Below are 22401 nucleotides of genomic sequence, written 5' to 3' on the forward strand. Positions count from 1 at the left end.
GCCGGACTCGGACCGCGGGCACATTGGTTAGCACAGTGTTGCTGTGTGAAAATTCATTATCGGGGCTGACAAACACATGGAATCCAGTTTTTTGGTTGCTCTTGGAAAATGGACAGATGTGGCGAACTGGTCCTTCCCAGTGGCAGTTGGTGGCGCTGGGGGTCTCCTGTGGCCTCGAGCCTGGGCATGCCTTCCCTTCACCACAGTCGCTAGCCCCAGGCAGCCTCCCTCGTTGATGTTCTTTGCCTGAGCCCTACAGCGTTTGAGTTTGTGACTTGGTCTCAGGCGCGGCCTCTGTACTGCGACTCAGCGGCGGGCGGTGGGGGGCGGGGGGGCGGCGTGCGCTGTCCTGGCCACTGGCTCCCTGGCTGCCTCCTCCTTGTATGACGTGGCAGGGGCCTGTCCCGCTCAAGTCAGGACGACCGCGGGAAGTCCCGACACATCACCGCGGTTAAGAACGGCTGCTGCAGACGGATCACAAAACCCATTGTCCTCGGTCGGTTTTGAGGTAAACTTTCCCAAGAGTGGGCCTGAGCCATCTTCATTGTGTCCCTTCTCCGCCGGCCTGGGTTTCACTTTATGCAGGCACGTCGACTTCCGAACACGGCTAAGCTCTAAAATCCCTGAAATGTTTCAAACCAGCCCCATGCACTGAGTTTGGAGAAAATACCTGAGAGGAGAAAGTGATCGAAACACATTCCTTTCATCTCAGGAACAGAAATGTAGAGACGCCGTGATTACAGGTGGTTTCTGAAGTAAAAGCTTTACCTAATTACACATACATAAAAGGTACAATTTCTAACTAGTGTATGAAGAGGCTGAATAAGTGCCTGGAATAAAGGTGGCTCCTGCCTTTGTTCCCTGGGCGCTTGGCGGTGCTTTCCTTTTGTGAGTTCATGGTGGCCCCTCAGGAGCTAACCTCTCCCCTCCCTGGTCTCACCCGGGTGCCCCCTGGAATGCAGTCCGAGTGTCAGGAAGACACAGGAGGGTTGGAGAGGGGTCTCTGCAGTGCCCTACTCCCCCCGTGCCTTCGCTCTCCCTCTCTGACAGGAGGTAATGACTTCTCCACGTCTTCTCGCGTTAGAATTAATAGAGAAGTATTAATTCTTTCCCAAAAGCTATTAGTTAAGTCTTAGTGCTCCGAAATTGCTGAAACAGGATAATTCCTTCTTCATTCTAGGGTGTAAATCTTGAGACAAGATGAGAGGATGTTGCGGGTGTATCAGTTATATCCTAGGGAAGAGGCTCGTGTAGACGATTCTCATTTAGCAACAAGAAAATTCTGGAATAACGATACATGAAGTAGATCGGTGAGGTGCAGCCTTGGCATTTATAATGTTCCAAATGGTATTTCTTTTATGATCTTTTTTCCTTACGTGATTCTTTAATCCTATTTTTGCTGTGTGCCTTAAAGTCACACTCCTGCCTGGACATGATAAAACTTATAACTGAAAGGAAGGTTGTTTTTTTTTAAAGATTTTATTTATTTATTCATGAGAGACAGAGAGACAGAGGGAGAAGCAGCCTCGCTGCTGAGCAGGAAGCCTGATGTGGGACCCGCTCCCAGGACCTCAGGATCATGACCCGAGCCAAACACAGACACTTAACCGTGAGCCACCCAGACAACCTGTGAAAGCAAGATTTTAAACCACCCTTTGCACTAAACACAATTTAGGTGAAGAATTTCCATGTGGGAAGGATTCTTGTCCTGACTGATTGCCTTTCATCAAATATATAGACAAGAGGGCGCCTGGGTGGCTCAGTTGGTTACGTGTCCGACCCTTGATTTCAGCTCAGCTCAGGTCATGGTCGCAGGGTCATTGGGTTGAGCCCTACGTTGGCTTCTGTGCTGGGCATGGAGTCTCCTTAAGGTTCATCCCTCCCTCTCCCTCTGCCCCTCTACCCTCCAAAAAAAAAAAAAAAAAAAGATAATGAAAACTGCAAGGAAATGCAGTTTCTGAAGTAAAAGATTTGTTTGTGATTACTTAGAGGCAAACTCTCACCAGACTGCATTTGGGTGGCTCAGAGACACTGAGACTCGCCCCGATAAAAGTGTCCTTGTGGTTCTCCCTCCCATGCTCCTCGTCCGTGGAACTCGGGTCTCAGGCTGCTGCCTGCTGGCTCACGATCACCTTCGGATGAGGATCGACATCCCTCAGGGTCTCCCTGAGAAGAGGAAGTCCTGTCTTCCATCACCCTTCCACAGAGTCCTTACCAATGAAGCTTGTAGTAGGATTGAGGAAGCGGATGAATTTTCTTGCAAAAATATTTTAGTACAATGTCTGGCATGAAACAGAGCCTAAAAATTTTTGGCTGAATAATAACATGAATGAATGCCCGAGACTTGGTGAAGAGAGAAGCAGCCTGCGCGGGGGCAGAGTCCACACATTCTTGCAGTGTGTACGCTTCTGCTGTCCTCCACAGGTCTAGGTGGGGTCGGGGCCCCATTTTCACCATCTCATGGCTCCTTCCACTTTTCCCTTCAGGGTGTTTACCACATTTGCTTGGTGCACTTTCTGCGTCCTAATGTGTTGGCTACATCTCTCCCCCATTAGATGGTAATTTGCATGAGGGTGTCTGGCTTGACTGCCACTGAATGCATTGCCTGTGCTCGGCACGGTTCTGGACACGAGTATTGGCTGGACTCAGTGCTTGGTAAATCTGGGCTCACTGGATAGTTAGGCTTACAGATATGGGTTTGTATATGGGCCCAACAAATAGGGACTCAGAAAAATGGGTTCAGCGAACATCTGAATCAGTGAGCAAACATCTGCCACTATAATGACCACTTTTCAGGTTCTGCCCGGCCTTTCCTAAGTCACTGCCCATTTTTCTCACCAACACACTGCGTCCTTCCATGATAGTGACGCTCCTCAACAGTTTAATCTCAGGTCAGTTCAGTCGAGGAGATCGCGTGTGTGCTTGTTTATGCTCGAACCTTGCTTGGAAGCCCAACACGGTGGACTCATTTTACCCCTTCCTCATACACAATTCAGAGTCTGGTCTCCAGATTAGTGGAGTTTTTGACGTACTGGGGCAACTGAGGGCGATGTATCCATTTACTTGCATTATCATTGATAATGATATTTGAGTAATATGTTTATTAGCATTTCCATAAAGCCCAGGGATTGAGACAGCGGGAGGAGGCTTGGCTCTGAAGAGGTCGACAGTTCTGTGAGTTTCATCAGCCTGCTTCACTCCATTTTCTCTCTAATTATTTTACAGTTTCTGGTAGCCTTTTCAAGATGGCTAAATTTAAATTTGCTACAACGTTTTAAGCAGTCTCTTCCTCTCAACGTGGCTTGGCAATTATTTCTGAGGGAAATGATTAAAAGCACAGCCTCTCATCAGGGGGAGAACAGAACGGCATGCGGAGCTCAGATGACAGGTGCTTTCTTAAGAAGATTCACGTAATTGTGGGAGAGCGGTTAAATTTCTGAAGACCGTGTGAAGATGGCAGAGTCCGTCATTTCTGAAGATGCAGGAAGTGATTCACGGAGCGATGCTGTGCCCCAAACAGGGCCACATTCTGTGCTCTACCGTTCGGCCAGGGCGCCACTTACTTTTTGAAAAGGGCCATTCATTTAAAAGTGAGTTAGCATCTTTCTTCAATAATCCAAATTAGTTTAACACACTTCAGTGACATTATTTGGGCATTTTTCACAATTATTAAAGATAACTCACTTTTCTCTGTAGACTGTAGGTCAAAAGCAAATTAAATCAATGGATTTTCTCCCTTCACGCTCTCAGATGAGTCAGAAAGTATTGGTCAAATGTGCACATGGCCTTTCCGTTAAGCTTCAAAATCCAAACAGCCTGCTGAGAAGACATTTGGCCAATCTGATTATTTTCTCTATACTAATTGGTTTTCCTTCTTCACTGAATTGAATGAATTGCCTGGTTGTTTTGTCACTGTGGGGACCCAGCTTAATCCACTTAGAGTGAGGTGCTTACGTGAGCAGGGGGGCTGGAGAAACGTTTATCATCATTATTATCTTTTGGTGATTTTTCATGGGGGGGGTGAAAATATAGCTGGAATCCACGTGTTTTCTCCATTTCAACGTCCACTGCCTTTGCTAATGGTCTCGTCTGGCCACCGGACTGCCCTGGGAAGCCCCGGTGGCTGGGCAGCAGGCGAGTATGCGTCTTGAGAAGATGGGGACCCCCGCTGGAAACTGGTTTCTTCACAGTGACTGCGGGATAAGGCTAAGCCCCTTGCCACAGCTGCCTGTGCCCAACAATGTCTGGGTCCCTGCCAGCTGTCCCACCTTCATTTCCCCTCCTGTCGCTCCTGCTCACCGTCCTCCTCCACGATGGCCTCCCACTGGTCCCCCCCACCCCCAGGCTCCTTCCCACCTCAGGGTCTCTGCATTTGTTCCTCCGTCACCTGGAATGGCCATCCTGGGCTGGTTCTTTCTCAACTGGAAGTTTCATTCCAGATGTTGGTTTTTTAGAGATGCCTTCCTCGGTCATGGGCAGCAGTGACCCGCCTCCCACTACTGTCCTGTGCCCCCCACTGACTGCGGCTCTCTGTGAGAGCCCTGCTTCTGGTGATGGGGATGTGCTCCCCTCCATGTTCACCATCAGTCTCCTTCAGAGCCCCCTCTGCGATCGCCCTGCCATGTGCTCATTTCCTTCTCCACCCGTGACACAACTGGAAATGATCTGACCCGTTGAGCGGCCTTCGTCTGTCTTCCCCACTCAAGCAGAGGCTCTGGAGGGCCAGGCCTCCTCCACCCTGTTCTCCAGTGCTTCGGGGCGAGCGGCATGGCGCCTGCTTCACTGAACAGAACTTCACAGAACACATTTGATGAGCAGATGAATGGAACACCAAAAGCTGGGTTCTGTGTCGATATGCAGGTGATCAAGTGAACATTGTATTGAAGGAAAAATGACTACTTCCTTCCCCAAACCACTGCACTTTCCTGTAGATTTTCAGACTGGATTTGTTCAGGGTTAATGCACTTGCTAATCCTGTGACCTCCCCTCGAGGTATATAGGAAGCAGGTCGTACTTTCCAGGCGGAAGATCGGGGGCTCCTCTCACAGAAGCGTCCGGTCCTTGTGCAAGGCCCAGAGGATTATTTCAGGGCTTCCCAGTGAAAAGTGGCAAGTGCGTAGCTCCGCAGGGCGGCCCCAGTGGACCAAGTGCCTGTGTAAAGAGCTCCCAGTCTGTTGTGCAGTGCCTGTTTGCTAGATGTGGGTGGAAATTTGAGACTGCTGGATGGACACTTCCGGGCAGGCTTTACTCTGAAAGGTAAAGGTGAAAACAAATGAGAACAAAGGAACTTGGAAGACAGACCATGTAGGGAGAGGCAAACTTCAGCCAGAACAGCAGTGGCAACAAATCATTATTAATATTGCCAGAGAGAGAATGGAAGAGACTAGAGCCATGAGGTAACAACAGGGTGCTCTAAGGAAGGAAATAATAATAGGCTCTTAGAAATGAAAAAATCCTAATAGCAGAAATAGGAAATTAAGAATTGGAATAGAAAATTCCAGAAGTGAAATAAAAAGACAAGTAGGATATAGGAGAGAAAAGACAAGAAAAAGAGGATTAGACAAGGAAGCCCAGTAACTTACCAAGAGCGGTTCTAGAAAGAGAGGAAAGATAAAACAGGAGAATAAATATCAAAGAAACAGCATCACGTTTCCCCAAACCTGAAGGGCATGATTCAGTTTGAAAGGGCACACTGAATGCCCAGACAATGAATGAAAATAGACGCAGGACCATGGAGACACTGAACAAAGAAGAGTCTAGGAGTTTCCAGAGAGACAAAACACAGAAAGGTTTTGCCCAAAGGTTCATGAATCATAAATCATGTTGGCTCCAGACTTCTTAACAACTAGAACTCAACAGAGTGGTGTCTTTGGTTCTGAAAGCAAATGAATTCTAATTCAGAATGTTATACCCCAACAAGTGGCAGACTGAAGTCAAACAGTTGTGTTTCATGTACCCTTTCTCATGAAGCCGCGGGAAGCTTTGCATTGGGAAAGCAAGGAAACAAGTGCGGGGCTCCAGGAGCCAAGGAGATGAGAATCGCCACAGTGGGGCAAAGGGGATCTGGGGGCAACCGCCACACAGTGGGCCCAGGGAGCAGTGGGCCACTGGAGGCAGGTCAGAGAATTTGAAGAGATCTTTTCATTTCTAAGGAAATGAAAGAAAACGTCAGACAATTGAGAAAGAGGCGGGAGGATGGTTTTAGTAGTAGACCTATGGACAACCAAGCAAAATTTAAAAACAAAGTACCTGTTAACTTGAGGAGAAACAGTGTTGGCCAGAAAGACCGTGTAGTCACGCCACATTAACGTGGCTCAGCAGTGAGAGACATGGTCCTGAACATGGAAACACTGAATATTCCCCTAAACGAAATTATGACATCGTAGTTACGTAACTGTGAAAGGAGATGGAGTGGGCAGTGTGCATACATGGCAGCTGGTGGTGGGGGAATGAAGGTTCTGGATCCAGGAGTGCTGGAGAAAGAGGTGAACGCTTGTCTTCCCTCATGGGAAGCCATCGACTCTCCTCCAAACTGAAAAAAAGTAATCAAGAAGTAGTGCTGTAAGCATATTATTAAAGTGAAGTAGATAAATATCAAAGGAATCCAAAGTGGGTAAAGGTGAGTGTGTGGGCAAGCATTGTTATTTTTCTTAATAAGTAGAAAGATTGGATTTTTGAAAGTCTGTGCATATGTAACTTTAATCAAAAGGAAAGCAAATTTGAAAGGGCATCTAATGCTTTTCTCTGGTGGCACAGCCGTTCTAGAATATTTTCTGATCTCATCTCATGATGTAATCCATCCTCTCTGCAGTTCCGTGGTCCTTCTGACCCGTATCCCACTAACAAAAGGAGAGTGAGTGCGGGGGAGGTGGGAGGGGAAGCAGCTGCTCCCTTGAGAGGACGCTGCTGTGTGGCGGAGGCTGTCAAGGTCTCCTCTTCGGCGCTCTCTCCCGACCCAGGTCACAGTAACCGCCACCAAACAACAGCAACACCAAAACCCACCTGGCTTCCTGCTGCCCCGTGCTCCAGTGGAGACAAAATCCCATTTCCATGGAGACGGAAATTTCCACCCTCGATCCTGGTTGCGTGACTAGAGAATTCCTGCCAACCTGAAATGAACCTACCTGGCCTAAACGTGGCCAGGAAGATGGTGCTGATGAAAAACATCCATGTGACCTTTTTTTTTTTTTTTTTAATGCATATGATTTAGGGATTTTTCTGCCTTGGGCATTGGTTTTACCATTTCTTAGCCAAAGTGGAGACATTTTATTAGGCTGTGTGAAGTGGTTCAAAGTAAGCTGTGTTCCCGCTCACATTGTGGGGGACTCAGGTAAATGAGCCCCGAGCTGCGGAGGAAGCCAGAGTCCTAGGGAACCCCCGTTCGCTGATGTTCTCACTTGCGGTGTGTGTAAGTGTGCCTCCCTATTTTAGGTCTGAATCTGCAAGAGAAGCCATCTCGTGCCTCTTCAGAATCGCCTGTTGGTTGTGGGCACAGAGAGGAGGAAGAGGAGGAGGATGGCTCCAGACAAACGTCGGGAAGCTTCTCTCCCAGCACAAGTCCACAGGCTGCCAGTGGAATAGACCATGTAACAATGAAGGTGGGGACCACGGTTCTGAGCTCTCTGCCCGTGGGTTGTTTAGATTAATGGGTCTCGCTTGCTGGCGTTGGTGTCCTGAGGCAGAGCTCCCCGCACCACCTGGCACACAAACCCCAGTAGGTACACGAACACCCGCAAACATGGTGTGCGGAAGAATGGGATGATCACTTCAAATCCTAACTACGCTTTTAATTCGTCCCTGAGTAGGACAGAGATGCTGCCATGTGCCGACATCCCTGTGACATGGCTTCACCTCCAGGCAGGACTGGGTGTGGAGGGGTTGGGTGTGGGCTGAAAAGCACAAAAATGCTAATCCAGACCACACTTCTGGAAAAACTTAAGTTGTTTTTTTTTGTTTTTTTGTTTTTTAAAAGATTTTATTTATTTATTTGACAGAGATCACACGTAGGGAGAGAGGCAGGCACAGAGAGAGAGAGAGAGAGAGGAGGAAGCAGGCTCCCTGCCAAGCAGAGAGCCCGATGCGGGGCTCGATCCCAGGACCCCGGGACCATGACCTGAGCCGAAGGCAGAGGCTTTAACCCACTGAGCCACCCAGGCGCCCCTGGAAAAACTTAAGTTTAAGGTAGCGCCTACCGCACGAGCAGTGGTAATCTAGCATCGGATGCTTGGAACCAGGGGGATAATTGAGCGATTGGGTTTTTCATAAAGCCAGATAAAAACACCCGGCAATCTCAGTGACTGATTTTGTGTCAACAAGGAGTTCTTCTCGAGTTAACGCATCAGTTAGTCGCTAATGGGAACTGATGGAGGGCACCCTGTGGAAGTTCACGCTTGGTGAAGAATCATTAAGAACTCAAGACCTAGTTTCATTGAGAACCACGTTTCTGACCACAAGGTTTTTGTTTGTTTGTTTTGTACCAATTAACCTTTCTTCCCCCATTTATTTTCCTTTGCACTTTTTCTGCAGGCGATTCCTCCAGCTGCCGGTGGTCACGGTGACCGCTGCCCTCAGAACACCGCTGCTGGGTCAGGACTGTCGGAGCACTCTGACTCCTGTGTGGCACGGGCTGATGATCACAGTCCGCTGTCTCGAGGCAGAGGTCTCGGCCCAGGCTTGCTGGAGCCCCAGCCGCTGCCCTCCCAGGAGCAAGTCTCAGTGGATCTGAAACCATATGTTTTCTCAGATGCTCAAGAACCTTCTTGCCCTGAGTCCAAAGGAACGTCTACCAACAAGGATGTTGCCCCCTCTGTGGCTGCCGTGTGTGTTCTGGGGGAGAGAGCAGGTCACACGGCCCTGGGAGTTCACAGTGCAGAGCCGCAAGACCACAGAGCCGCAGGGGAGGCCCTGACCCGAAGCTCCCCAGACAGGGAAGCTAGAGCGGAGGGCGTGTCGCCACCAGTCCTGCCAGGGAGACCTTCATCCGGGCAAAGAATTTCAGGTTTGGTTTTGCTGGGGTCAGCTGGAAAAACTCATCTTGAAATACCAGCTTTAGGACCAGGCCTGGCTAGTTCATACCAAGAGGAAGGGGAGCGCAAGACGTTTTTTCCTGCTGGGGGACACTACAGGTGTGGGGAGATGATAGTCTCCTGCCCTCCCTTAGGGAACGACCGTGGGAAATGTCGAGGCTCTGGATTAACTGCTCTAAAGGACCATGTGGTGACTTCTAACCCAGGGCAGCCCAGCGAATCCCCTGAAGTCCCTTCAAAGACTGTCAAGAGGAGGGGTCTGGAAGGACTGAGAAAGCAGACTCGAGTGGAGGTCAGTGACACCAGCAGTGACGATGAGGACCGGTTAGTGATAGAGATGTGAAGCTTCTGAGCCTGTGGCCGGAGACCACATGCTATCAGGCAGGCAGGCCAGCTGGACTCTCTCTCACCAAGCACCTACCTACGAGGAGAGCCATCTGGGGATCTTCCCAAGGCGGCCCCAGCCAACTCCAGCCCGCACTCCCCCGATCCCCTTGCCATATACCAGGTGCCAGGAAGGGCAAAGGGAGCAGTGGAGCCCAGTCTAGGAATGCTTGGTGCACCACGATGGCACTCGCCTCCCAGCCACGTCCTCTGCATCGTTCCCCACTGCCTCGTCCGTCAGGCGGCGTTAACCAGGCCAGCCCGTCTGCATGTTTATGTGCGAGTGAACCTGTAGAGTCAAGTCGACTGGCCTCCTCCGTCAGTGAGCTGAGGGTTTGCTCCAAAGGTGGTAAGCACGTGTGGGTAACTGGGGTAGCTTGCAGAGGAAATGGGTATGAATGGGGCATCAAGGTACATCTGTTCATTCTGGAAACAAAATCCAGATTCATTAAAAACTGCAGTTTGGTTAGAATAACTTGCGTCCTTAGTGGAAGTTGTAAATATACTCCAAAATGCCTATGATCTGGTAAAATGCTGATTATCTGTTCCGCCAGTGGTCAATGCTTACGTGTGAGCCAGCGACGCAAGCATGCACTGTTCTTGGGCCCGGTGCTTTTTCTGTTGAGACCTCTGAAACCCTCGGTTTTTTTAGCTCTTGCAAAGGAACGCTGTGTTAAAAGTTAATAGAACAGTCTCTGTAGTGAGTCATTTTTTGAGGGGGAAAAATTCAGTTATTTTTCTCTGATTCTTTCTGTCATATTGTGCTCTGAGCAATTTCAATTAGAGGGTTACATTTTAGTAATCTCTACAGCTTAAATTGATGTCTGCTCATCGTGACGGGAGCCTTTTAGATTTCCTCCAGAAGCTTCAAGGATACAAAACTAATTGGAGTTTTGACGCTGTTTTACATCTCAGTAATTTTATTTTGGGGGCTTGGTGTTACTTTGCTGTCAAATTAAATCAGCCTCTGTATTGTGCAAGTCAGAACAGTACAGATAAAATTCCCCCGTATTCCAAGCCAGTGCGCCCCTGTGCAGAAGAAAATAGCTGATCGACGTCAGCCAAGTCAGTGAGCGAAGAGTTCGTCTCCTTCTCCTTAAATGGGAGAGGAAAAACTTACAGAGATTTACACTGCTGCCTTTCAAAAAAAATTTTATACTTGCTTTTGGTATGATTTTGTACAATTTGCAGTTTATAGCTGAGCTCTTTTGGCTTAGCTTTTGCTGTGATGATGTTTCTATGACGTCTTGAACCTTCAGGAGCAGCAGCAGTGCGCAGTATCTCACACACGTGAACACACGCGTGTCCTCGCCCGGGACCGAGGACGGGCGCGTTTCAAGTATTGTCAACGCGAGTTTTCCAATTTTGGAGTTATTCATGGGAAACTTCAACACAAGACCAGCTTCCCCCGGTGACTTAGCATATATGAGATGCACTCATAAATATTCAAGTGATTTCAAGCCTAGCCGAGTAAAACATAAGAAGGCAGGCAAAAGGATGCTAGGTATGCACTTTGTGTACGTTGTTTTTCTTTGTGTACTTCTTAAACCAAACAGAAGTGATGTGGCGATTATCTACCTTTGAGTGTTCCATGCTCCTGTAATGAGAGAGAGGAGGTCTAGGAAAGTGGCTGAGTCTTGGAGGGAGAGTAAAAAGCCTGCCCGTGTCCTTACTGAGCGGGGACATCTTGGGTAAGACACACGCCCTCTGCACCTCAGTTTCTCCAGCGGAGAATCAGAGTTGGACCCGATGAGCTGGATGTGTCTCCAGGCTCCAGTCCTTGTCAGATGAACTCCCTGTCCTTTACCTACAGAGGTTTGGGGGCTCTGAGGTGGCCTCCATGGGGAGGGCCCCCCACAAGACATTTCAGGGGGGACCATGGAGAACTGAAGCATGAACATCTTCAGCCAAATATTGCCATGAAGAACGTGAGCTCAGAGAAGCTCCATATGATTTCTTTTTCCTTAGAGTTCCAGATTTGGGGAGTACAGTCATCCAGTTTATACATTTGGCTCATAATTCAAAAATTGAAAGCAAAGCCAGAACACTACCATGTGAGGGGAAGACAGCATGTCTATGGGCGGAACTGACTACTTTGTCTGGAGACGCCGTGGTTAGGGGAAGAAAACTGTCTTCCAGATACTTCTCTCCTGGTGGCTGCTAAGCTGTCGGCGGGATTGCTGATCTATACCAGTAAGTCACAGTTCCAAATAGCACTGACCTCCAGATGGTGGTGGAAGTTCGGTCCTTCTAAGAGCCACCATCGCTGGCTGCCACATCCCAGCCTGGATCCAATATGGTAGAACACTGATTCCATCTCTCTGACTCCTTGTATGTGTCTCTTATCAGGGCGAGCAGGTTGCCAAGCCTTCCCGTCAGCTGGTCATTTGCAACGGGTGGCAGTGTTTACAAGGGTGCCTCACTTTATATCGGCATGAATTGTGAAAAGCTATATTCCAATGGGTTTTTCAAAAAAAAAAAAAAAAACAAAGTATTTTGAGTAACTCTAGGGAAATTGGCTATTGGAAATCATCCTAAGGTATAACTTTTTTTTTTAAAAGAAGAATCCTTTTACAAAGCAACAAATACTCTCTGATTTCATAAATCTTAATTTTCCTGTGGGGCTGCTTAAAGAGAAATGCAGTCCCAGGGCTACACTTACCAGCCATCTACAACCCAGTTTGTGTTCTTGAAAATAAAATTTAAATATTATTAATTGATAATTGCTGCAGTTTTTACTCTTCAGGTGTTCACTGTGTAGTGGCGAAGGGAAAACTGATTGATTTCAGAGCAAGGCAAACTGGAGTGTACAGATCAGAGACTCCCCACTCTCCCGAGGCTGCTAATGTTAGTGTACCTTCAGGGGAGGGTCTTAAGCGGTTGGTGCTCAGCTTCTTCCACTCCAGGGATGCTAGTGTAGACTAAAGTCAAGTGCACTGTGAATTCTTTGCTGTTCTCTCGGGGCGAGGTATACAGGGGCCATGACTCGTTATACTCAAGGCTCACCACCTGGTTTATCTCTCCAGCTGTACCTCCACCCGGCCAGACATCCCTTGTCAGAGATGCATGGAGGAAAGGGGTTTCACCGCCCCCCTTGGCAGCCTGTACTGTTAAGTGACTTTTGAAATCACATGGTGTGTAACAGACAACCTGGATCCTCTTTGTTGTAAGGCATGATGGAGGACAGCGCATCCCTTCCGTTGTGTATGACCTTGGAGACTGGATGAAACGAATGTCCCATTGATTCACAGCGCAAGAGAACCTATGGTTCATTTGCCAAGAGATTAAAAAAAAGATGGGTAGGGGTGCCTCTGGATTCTAATCAAACCCTGCCAGTAGCATGATGGGTAAGTGCGGGCAGGTTACACTTTCTCCCCCTAAAATCCCTCTTCTGAGGCTCATATGGGAAGAGTAGCCTTGCGAGAATGCATTGTGACCACAGTTCTTGGCATGAAAGATGAACGAGTTGCAGCCTTATGCCAAAAAGTATTTCCTTGCATTTACATTCATTACTTAGAATGATCACATTATTCATTTTTTCCCCAGCATAGAAATTTGCATTTTGCACAAAATTTGCCTGGTGCAGCAGATTTTTATAGTTATGGAAACTGTCATCATTATTGGAATGTGCTGCTGTTCAACTCCCCAGACATAATTTAATATGGCGAGGAGAAAATGGTCTGCCTGGCTCCATGGCGATCGGATTTCTACAACTGCAGCAAACAGACTTGTGTATTTTTCCTCACTTCAGTTGTGATTCCCAGAGTTCTCTTTGGCTTTTGAAACACTACGTTTCCTGATATTTAAGCACAATTACGTTGTCTTTATCTTTCAGAACTCAACAGATATAGGTGTCAGGACCCAGAAAATCTTGTGTGCTAGATTTGCCCCTGTATAGTTCTCTTTACCCCTGGCTGTTGTATTTATGCGGGCACATAATGTTGTTGGATGTGAAGAAGTCTAGGAACATTTGACCATATCGCTTCACCATTGGAAGAAAAGGAGCCAGGAGAAATAGCCCATCTCTGTCCCTTGGAGCCCTAGAGGATGACTCAGCATCTCCTATATGCAGTCAACTGTTAAACTTCCTCTCTTGATTGTTCATAATCAGGAAAGCTATTGGCCCCTTGGATGTTTGTTGAAATTTATCTCCTTTATATGGTTAAATTATTTTGTTTTGATAAAAATAAAATTGAAAAGAAAAAAGTGTTGTGTGATTTGTTAACATTTTAGCCCAAACTATCACAGGCAGTAGCCGCTATGAATGATATCTGATTACTCCCAAGCAGTTAACCAGACATCCTGTCCACCATATTGGTATCCCATTCCACTCAACAGAAAGATTGGGTAATGGCAAATTACCCCATTTTCTTGTGCTCTTTCCATTTCCCACGTGTCTCATTTGTCATCGTCTGCCATGTTTTAGACTTCTTAACTTAAAAATGTGTTTTTAAATTCTTAAATGTAGCTAAGTTTTGAAGCCACATGAGGGCACTATCCACAGTGCAATAATCCAAAACTTTTCCCCTTAGAATTCATGTCTCTTTGATATTTAATATTATTCATCAACAGAAAAAAACATTCTTAATTCAAAGCAGCGCCTCCTTATGAAGATAGTCTGTGTATTCTTCACAAGAATAAGTCGGGTTCTTTACACACTAATGCAACACTGGTCTTCTACATCTGTACCTCGTAGAGGCCCTTTAAGTCAACGGAGACACAATGCATCGAGGGAAAAGGTACGAATGGAAACGTGAAAGGCACGGATATACTTATTGATGGCTCTGAGACATTTTTGCTAACTCGTCAAACTCTAATAGTAATAAATTAACCCATTATTTCCAAACTTCAATCATTTGGGAATCATCTTAGTGCTTTTTGCCATAAGTGTCCACATATATGGGTGTATTATTTCCTTAATACTTGTGTTTAACTCATCTTGTTTTCCACATGCTTTTATTTAGGAAAATTTTTCTTGTTGAAATATGGTTGACATGCAATGTTATATTAGATTTAGATATACAACATAGTGATTCAACAGTTTTAAACGATTGTCAATGTTAAGGGTGGTCACCATCTGTCACCACACAACATTATAATGATAATATTGACTGTATTCCCTATGCTGTCCTTTTTTCTTCTGTGACTTACTCTTTTATAACTGGAAGTTTCTATCTCCCAACCCCCTTATTTTTCCCATCCCCCTACCCACTTCCCCTCTGGCAACCACATTTGTTCTCTGTATTTTAGAGTATCTATCTGTTTTTACAGTTCTTTAGATTCTGTATGTAAGGGAAATCATACGGTGTTTGTCTTTCTATGTCTGATGTATTTCGCTTAGCATAACATCCTCTAGGTTCGTCCATGTTGTCACGGACGGCAGGATTTCCTTCTTTTTTACGACTGGATAATACTCCACCGTGTGTGTGCATTGGTGTATTACATCTTCTTCATCATCCCTCTCTCAAAGAAGTGATTATTACCCTAAATAATATCTGTGAAATCTTAGCCTGAATTTGATAGTTTTATTTTCTGATCTGTACTAAACGAAACTATTAAAAATTACTCATCCATGTGCCAGTTAAATACCGTCTTTACATTGCCAGTAGAGTAGCCCTCACAGTTGCGGGAGCATTGAGCGAATCTGAAAGGTCCATGCATTGTTAATTTCTTTAGCTATTCTAGTTCCTGGTAAGCACGGCGCTCTCCCCATTTTTTCTCCAAGCCAAAAGAACTGGTGACCAGAAGCAGACCCGTAGGTTTGTCAGATAAGTTTCATCAGTCAAACTTCATAGGTGAGTGATTGACATTCCAAGTCAAAGGATTATGGCATCCTTCAGCTACAAAGGAATAGTCATATCATGTCTTGTGATACATGTTTTGTACATTTTTGTTTTGGTGTTTGCTTGCTGGGTTGGTTGATGGGTTGGTGGCTGGTGAGTACCACGTGACACACAGGAAGGCACAGTTCGGGATCCGTGCACAACCACAAGGACTATCCTCAATTGTGCTTCTGCTCAAGGACCTGTCTTCATACTCCTAGATTTGAAGTGAATGGATTTGGTTTCACCAAGAACCATGGAGAGCAGCTTCCAGTCTCCTGCTTGGTGACAGCCTGTTGATCTTCGGGCTGTGAATTGCAGAAGGACTTGCTCTGTGGCGTCTAGGACCTTGGTCTTCAGCTGTGACAGACATCTCTGCTTTCAGTCTCCCTCCCAGAGGCAAGTTCAGCGCCCTTTATGATTGATTTCTTCCCAGAAGTAAATGAATTGTGTCTCTGCATAAATGCGTGAGTGAATGGATTCCTGTAAGAAAGTGGTGGTCTTGTATGTGTAGCATCTGGGGCAGAGTGACGTAGTCCTATCTCTGGCCACAGTGCAGATCTGGTGGTCTTCCGCGTGTACGTAGTGTGAAATGGGATATAATTTGGCAGAAATGAGGCGCCAACTCCCTTATAAATGAAAGGCTGGCTATCCAGGCTTGTTTTTTTCTATATGCTAGTGTTCTAGTCAGACACGTTTGCTCTAAGGATTCCTGCACACACGTAGAGGCCATACATTGAGGACCTACACAAAAGGTCCTCTTCTTGTTCAAGAACGAGTGGAGCAGGGCTGGTGAGCTAGGAAATGAGATGGCTACTACATACGTAGTCCAGGAGGGATCTCCTTGGAGCACGGCTCCATGTCTTCATCTGGGCGTCCTCAGCAGCTGGAGCAGTGCCTGGCCCGCAGCGGGTACTAGTGCGCCTTTGTTAAGTAAGCCTGTGAAGTGGCTCACGGCTCGGCAGGGAGAGGAAGGAGAGCCTCGCAGATGACGGATTCGGCCCAGCCCCGATCCTCCTGTTCAGAGATGAACAAAAGCGTATAGCAAAGTTTCTGTCCACCGATTTCAGAATGTACCAACACTTTCCATGATCTCCTCCATCCTGTTTGTTCAGCCGATAATGACCGCGTGCTTAAGTATGTAGTAGGCCTGTGAGGATGTAAGACTGAAAAAGTCAGGCTCCGTGGAGCTTTAATTTGGGAGGGGGGAGTGTCCACTGCCCAACCAGACAGACGAATATGTAAACGATACACTCTCAGGTGGTGCTAAGGAGGTATTAGAGAGTGTCTATCTCACCCTCATTCTAAACACTTAATGCAAATAAATGCTTCTCTTACTGTCCTCAGTAGAGCAGGAGACGTCATCCTCTACGTTAAGATCTATCCCACTTTGTGCCAGCCACCTCGGTTCTTCGGTCCCGGGGCAGAGGACGTTGCAGTGATCTCGTGAGTCTTGTGCTTACTTTCTTGGTCGCTTCACTAAGTGTCAGTGGCATCTCCTGACCCAAGCGTGGCGACTTCGTGCTGACATACAGGGGCCCCAGCACTTGGGGTGAATGCGTCTTGGATCCCACAGTAGCATGTGGGCCCTGTTGTAGACCTAACTCCCTTGGCAGAAACCATCAACGTCCTCTTGATGATCTCGGTCCTGGATTCTTTTTCTCAGGAGAGGTTAAGCGATCACCCTTAAGGGCAGTGGTTCTCAAAAGAGGGTTCTTGGATGAGAGGGGAACATTGGACAGTGTCTGAAGACAGTTTTGATGTCTCAGCTTGGGGTGAGGGGTGCTGCGGTGAAGGCCAGGGATGCTGCTCGACATCCTGTGGCGTATCTCTTGTGGTGGGCACGGGCCGGCCCCGCACAAAAATGTCCAGTCCACTGAGCTGCTAGTACCGAGCTGAGAGCCTGGGGCTCAGGAGATGAGGTTCCAGTCCACGAGAGACCCAAGAACAGCTCGCTCCGCATGACGGTGATGACCCTGGACCCGGAGTGGAGTCCAGGCTCCACGTCCCAGGCCGGCACACTTCCCACAGCGTCACAGGTGCACAAGGACATGCTTCCAGAGTCTGCACACAGGAGGCCGCCTGTTGGTTACGGTTCCGTTCACCCTGAAGCTCATTTGCTTTTTCTATTCTGCGCTCCTCCTTGAGGAGAAAGAGCCAGGACACGAGAAGGTAAATCCATGTGAACAGGCGTTTTGAGTATTGAGTAGATATTCAGGAAATATTTCTAGATCAAAAGCTTGGATTTTCCTGTGAGGGTGAATGCAGCCCAAACTCTCATATGGTCTCCAGAGCCAAAAAGGAAGGAAAGAGTATGGATACTGATGTCGGTTCCAGGAAGCTTTCAGATTTGGCTGAGCTGAGCCGGCTTGTTGGCTTGAGCCTTCTTCTTTTTAGGGGAAACTGAGAACCAGAGGATTTTGTCCTGGCTTGAGTCAGAGTTAGCCGTGACTAACACTTGGGCTTCAGCCCTGAAGTCCAATATTCTTGCCATGACACGGTCACCTTCTGCCTCTGAAATGTTCCATTGTGTTCTACCATCTTTGCTAGAAGTGCAAAGAAGAGCAATACATTATTTATAAAGATTCTCTGCATCAGGGTTTGAAAATACGGATCAATTCCTAGTTAACTGGAAATTACCCAGATAATTAAGTTATCCAGACTATCCCATTTCCTAAATGTTCTAGTTAACCAAGGTTTGATTGTGTTTGTTTTGCAAAAAGGAAACTTCTGTCCTAAGACATTAGACTCAGCGATGTTAGCAGCGCCTATGTGGTCTTATAATTTATGTACTTGAGTTGCTGTTCCATGGGCAATTTGGCAGGGATCACAAGCATAGACAAAGAAGACGCTAACAGCAGAAAGACATCACCAGAAAGCCTGTGGAAGACAAACACTTCACATCTTCAATTACAAGACAACCTGATGCAGAGAGAGAATAAATTAATTTAAAAACCTCCTGCACAAAGAAAATAATGGAAAAATACATCACAAGTAGTTATCCCTTTTGTGCTAAAAACAAGTGATTTGAAGAAAATAACTGCATGGGGCTGAATGTGTTAGTCTTATTATCTTTTTCTGGTTTTAAATTCTTAGGGGAGAAACAGAGAACAAGGGAAAAAAGAAGCTTTCATTGTTTCAACAAACATTTATTGGGTATTTGGTATGTTGCCAGGCACCAGGCTATACTTTCTGTGACTTTTTCTACTTTTAAAATCACTTTCAATCAGGTGAAAGAAACTTCTGGATGCCTCATTGCTGATTCCAGTGGTGGTTCCAAAGAGGTCATTCTTCTAAGGTTTTTGCCAAAACTCTTATGGCTCATCTTAGAGGTATAGCCGGGGAGTAGCACCCAGGATTTTCCCCACTGGAACCCGAGATTTAGGGGCTGGCTGGCTCCTCCTCATAGAGCGTCCACTCGCAAGGAGAGGTTTGTGAGAGTTTCGGCTCGGCTTTCCCTGGAAGCAGAATCTGAAACAGAACTTAGTGTTGGAGGTTGGTTTGGTGGGCGGGCCCTTGGGATGCCCGACAGGTGTGTAAACTAGCGCAGGGGAACAGAAAGGGCAGAGGGAGGGGGCTGAGCTCTAATACAAAGACAGCCTTGGCCAACCCATGGGGTGTGTTGGAGAGGGGCTGTGCCCCTGGGGGAAGCAGCTCTCTGTGGCCCAAGTGGGCCTTGGAGGGACCACTGCTGCCCGGAGACAGCCCTCCGGCCCTTCACTGGGGGATTTGGGCTGGGACATCACAGGGTCTACTCCCCTGAGCTTCCACACCAGGCCCATCCTCCCTCCCTCCCCTTCCCTGCTCTCCTCCTCCTCTTCATCCCTCCCTCGTCCCCCTCCTATCCCTCCCCTCCCTTCTTTTCCTTCCTTCCTTCCTATCTAACAAATACGTACTGAGCATCTGCCCTCTGCCCAGCATAGCCTGGTAGAGAAGATGTCATTGAAGAAAATATTATATATTATTTACTTACAACTTAACAAATGCTAACAAGGGACTATGCCAGGTGAGAGAAGAAAATATAATCTGGGAAACCAACAGACTCAGGGAGCCTTTGGGCTGAACCCCGAAGGCTGACCTGGGATGAGGGTGATGTGCTCCTGGTAGAGGAGCCCGGAGCTGGAGAGGAGCAGACAGGGCTGGCCTGTGGGCCGCAGGGGAGCGGGAGTGATGCGGTGGGGGGAGGCTGGATCTGAGGAGTCAGTGGACAGAGTTAAGCTGTGTGCTTTCGTCCTGAACAGTACGACCTAAAATTCCACACCATGTTTGGGGAGCTAGGGAAGTTCTGGGACCGGAAAGCTGGACATTGGTTTAAAATGAGAATGGCAGCCCTGCCCAGGAAGTTTGTGTAGGTTTTGAGACTGGGAGCTAACCTAAGATTGAATCAGCTTCTTTCAATGGGGTGCAAGGGGGCACTGGGCAGAGCCGTGCAAAATTTCATACAGACCTATTTAGGTTTTTGTCATCCCACTGAACCTGGCCACGTTTTCACAACAGACCATCTATATGGGATTATCTAAGCTATAACACACAATGCTTAAAGGGCCAGTCAACCGTGGGATTTGAGAATGCGGTCTGTAAACCTTGTCATGAAGGAGTAGGTAGCTTGAGTTGCCTTGCAATTTTTGTGTTCATCTGGCTGAAAAGATGACAGGAAAGGTCACTTTAACATCCAGAAGATTCTAGATGTCTGCCATCCAGTGTTGTGTCTTGTGGGACTCATGGAGTAAGAAGTTTCTCTTCTGACTTAATGTAGGAGCAGAATCAAAATCAATTCGAAAATGATAAAATTCCAGAAGGGACTCCTGTTCAGAGTCTGTGGCTCCCTCTCTGTTCCTCATTCTCTCTTCGGTCAGAGAGAATGGTGGAGGAGCTTTTGAAAAACAAGCCTATTTTGGGCTTGTGGAAGAGCAGGCTATAAGAATCGGTGGTCTTGCTCAGGCTCGTCTCAGAGCGCGCACCCCCCGGCCCCCGGGCTGCTTTATTGCCTTCGGCAGGCCGAGTCCTTATTTAACATAAAGTTTGAAAAGCTTAACCTTTTCAATTAGTAGCTGAGGTCTCCCCCATGGAGATCATCCAATTAAAAAACCAATTCCTGGGTCAGTGTAGATGAGTCATTTATTTGGCGCTTACAGAAGTGGTCCGCGTCTGCCAAGGAGCGCATCAGGGAAAAGCACGTCAAAATGCGTTGTCTTCGGAGAGTCACAGGTCCCACATCGGGGCTGGGAGCCTGGGAACAGAAGGTGCATGTTGGTCTTTAATTAAGGAAACTGTTGAGAATGAAGAACATTTAACTTCTTAAACCACCGGTGGCTTAAAGACGGCGTGAGCCCCTGGGTCACAAAGATGGGCTGCTTGTCCTAGCTGTCCCAGCACCTGCCTTGGCCTGTGCCGCTGACCCAAATCTAAACACCGCCCAGCAGGAAGGATTAGAACCGACTGTAGACCCCTCATGCTGTGACAACTCAATTTTCACAAGCGGCCAAGAAAGTAAAGCTGCAGTCCCCTCCTGGGGGACACGCCTGCCACAAGACATGAACAGGGCCAGAGAAGTAAGAGCCCTCTGCCAGGAGAAGCCCGCAGCCTTGGGAACATGCGAGGGCTGTGCGCGACCAAGGATCAGAGCCCCATTGTGCAGGTTTCATCACTATTTCATCTGGGGGAGAAAGAACCTATAGGAGGATAGATGGAGGGAAAAAAAGCCCTACAGATTGTACTTTGATTTTATAACCAGATTGTGGGAAATTACTGACAGATTGAATAAAATAATATGCTTTAGAGCAGCAGGGAACGTAAAGGTGGAAATCTAATTGACTTCTACCCTAAACCTCGGAGCTTGGGGGTCGGGTGGGGGAGGCTATATTATTAATCACCACTGTGGTCACTGCTTGGTGGTTTCCTGCGCTGTGGGAGGAAACGTAGCTTCCAATTACATACATGTGAATTTCAAATGACTACCCGGTGTACCAGAGAGGGGAATTCACGTGGATGGGGGCTGCAACCCGTGTGTGTATGCATTTGAACAGAACCATGCCACCCCATAAAACGATGCAATTAGGGTATTGGGGGTGAGCACTATGGGGGTGAAAACCCCTATCTGTAAGGGCCCCACCTTGCCAGCCCTCTGTCGAGGCACATGTTACTTTCCTTGCTGCAAAGCCCTTGCGGTGGCCCTGGCCTGAACAGATTTCAGATCTGCCTTGAATAAGAAGAACGTCTGGGTACATTCAGCCATTTTCTACCCTGAAAGAGAGACAAAAGGTGGATTGTGTCTGACTTTCAGTGATACTTCAGGAGTTCACGAATGTCAAGATAAAACGAGGGACCGACAAGAAGACTTTTCTGAATTAATATAAATTCTTTAGCATCCAAGTTTAGAAGGCCCTCTTTTGTTAAGCTTCCAGAGTTTTCTCTGGTATTGAGACAAAAGACAAGATTTTTGTGTTGGGGTTCGTTGTTAGTATGGACACTGTTTTCCTTTAACAAGTCTTCTGCTTCCCTGGAGAATAGACCCCCACAGTCACCTGGGCTTACCAATTTGCATGGCAAGTAGCTCCTGTGAGCCCACCATTGTGAGACCCTGAAGACTCAGAGATCAAGACAGGTTTGTTCCTGCTCTGGGGAAACCTGTCGTAGCCCCTGCATACGGCTGGCATATAGTGGGCCAGGATGTGTTCAGTTGTACAGTGTAAGCTGGGAGGCTCAGTCATGGATTCATTCACTCGACGGGCCTTTCCAGAGTGCCTACCACGTGCGCGGCATGGTCGACTAGCCACTAGATAGCACAGAGGACTGCAGGAGAGTAAACTCAATGTCGGGCCACACACACAGTCTTTGGGCTCAGACAGACCTGGGCTAGAGTCTGCTTCTCTGAACTTCTGTGCCTCAGTTTGTCTTTCTCTAAGACAAGGACAGTAGGAGGCCCCACTCAGACTGGTGATATCTGGCAAGCACTTTACTTGTAGTAGCAGTTCGATGTGTCCTCAGGATTCCTCAACATCCGTAAACATGGTGGAGAACCCCAAAGAGATTTTGCTACAAAATCTCTATTATAGCACAGCGATTGATACTTATTGTGTTATAAATTAACATTGAACACATGCAGAATAATTTATTAACTCATTTAAAATAGCAGTAATAAACTCATTATGTATGTTTTCATGGAAACC

General features: G+C 47.3%; 1 protein-coding gene across 1 annotated transcript in view; it reads left to right on the plus strand.

The window, feature by feature from the left end:
• The window catches only part of ZNF831 (zinc finger protein 831), a 100711-nt gene extending 87162 nt beyond the window's left edge, over positions 1–13549 (plus strand). The window contains 3 exon segments of the mRNA XM_045981709.1: positions 7432–7598; positions 8527–9759; positions 11379–13549. Of these exon segments, the coding sequence (XP_045837665.1) occupies positions 7432–7598; positions 8527–9369 (1010 nt within the window). The 3' untranslated portion in view covers positions 9370–9759; positions 11379–13549.
• The last annotated feature ends 8852 nt before the right edge of the window (positions 13550–22401 follow it).

This window comes from Meles meles, chromosome 16, assembly GCF_922984935.1.
Source record: "Meles meles chromosome 16, mMelMel3.1 paternal haplotype, whole genome shotgun sequence".
Lineage (NCBI taxonomy): Eukaryota > Metazoa > Chordata > Mammalia > Carnivora > Mustelidae > Meles > Meles meles.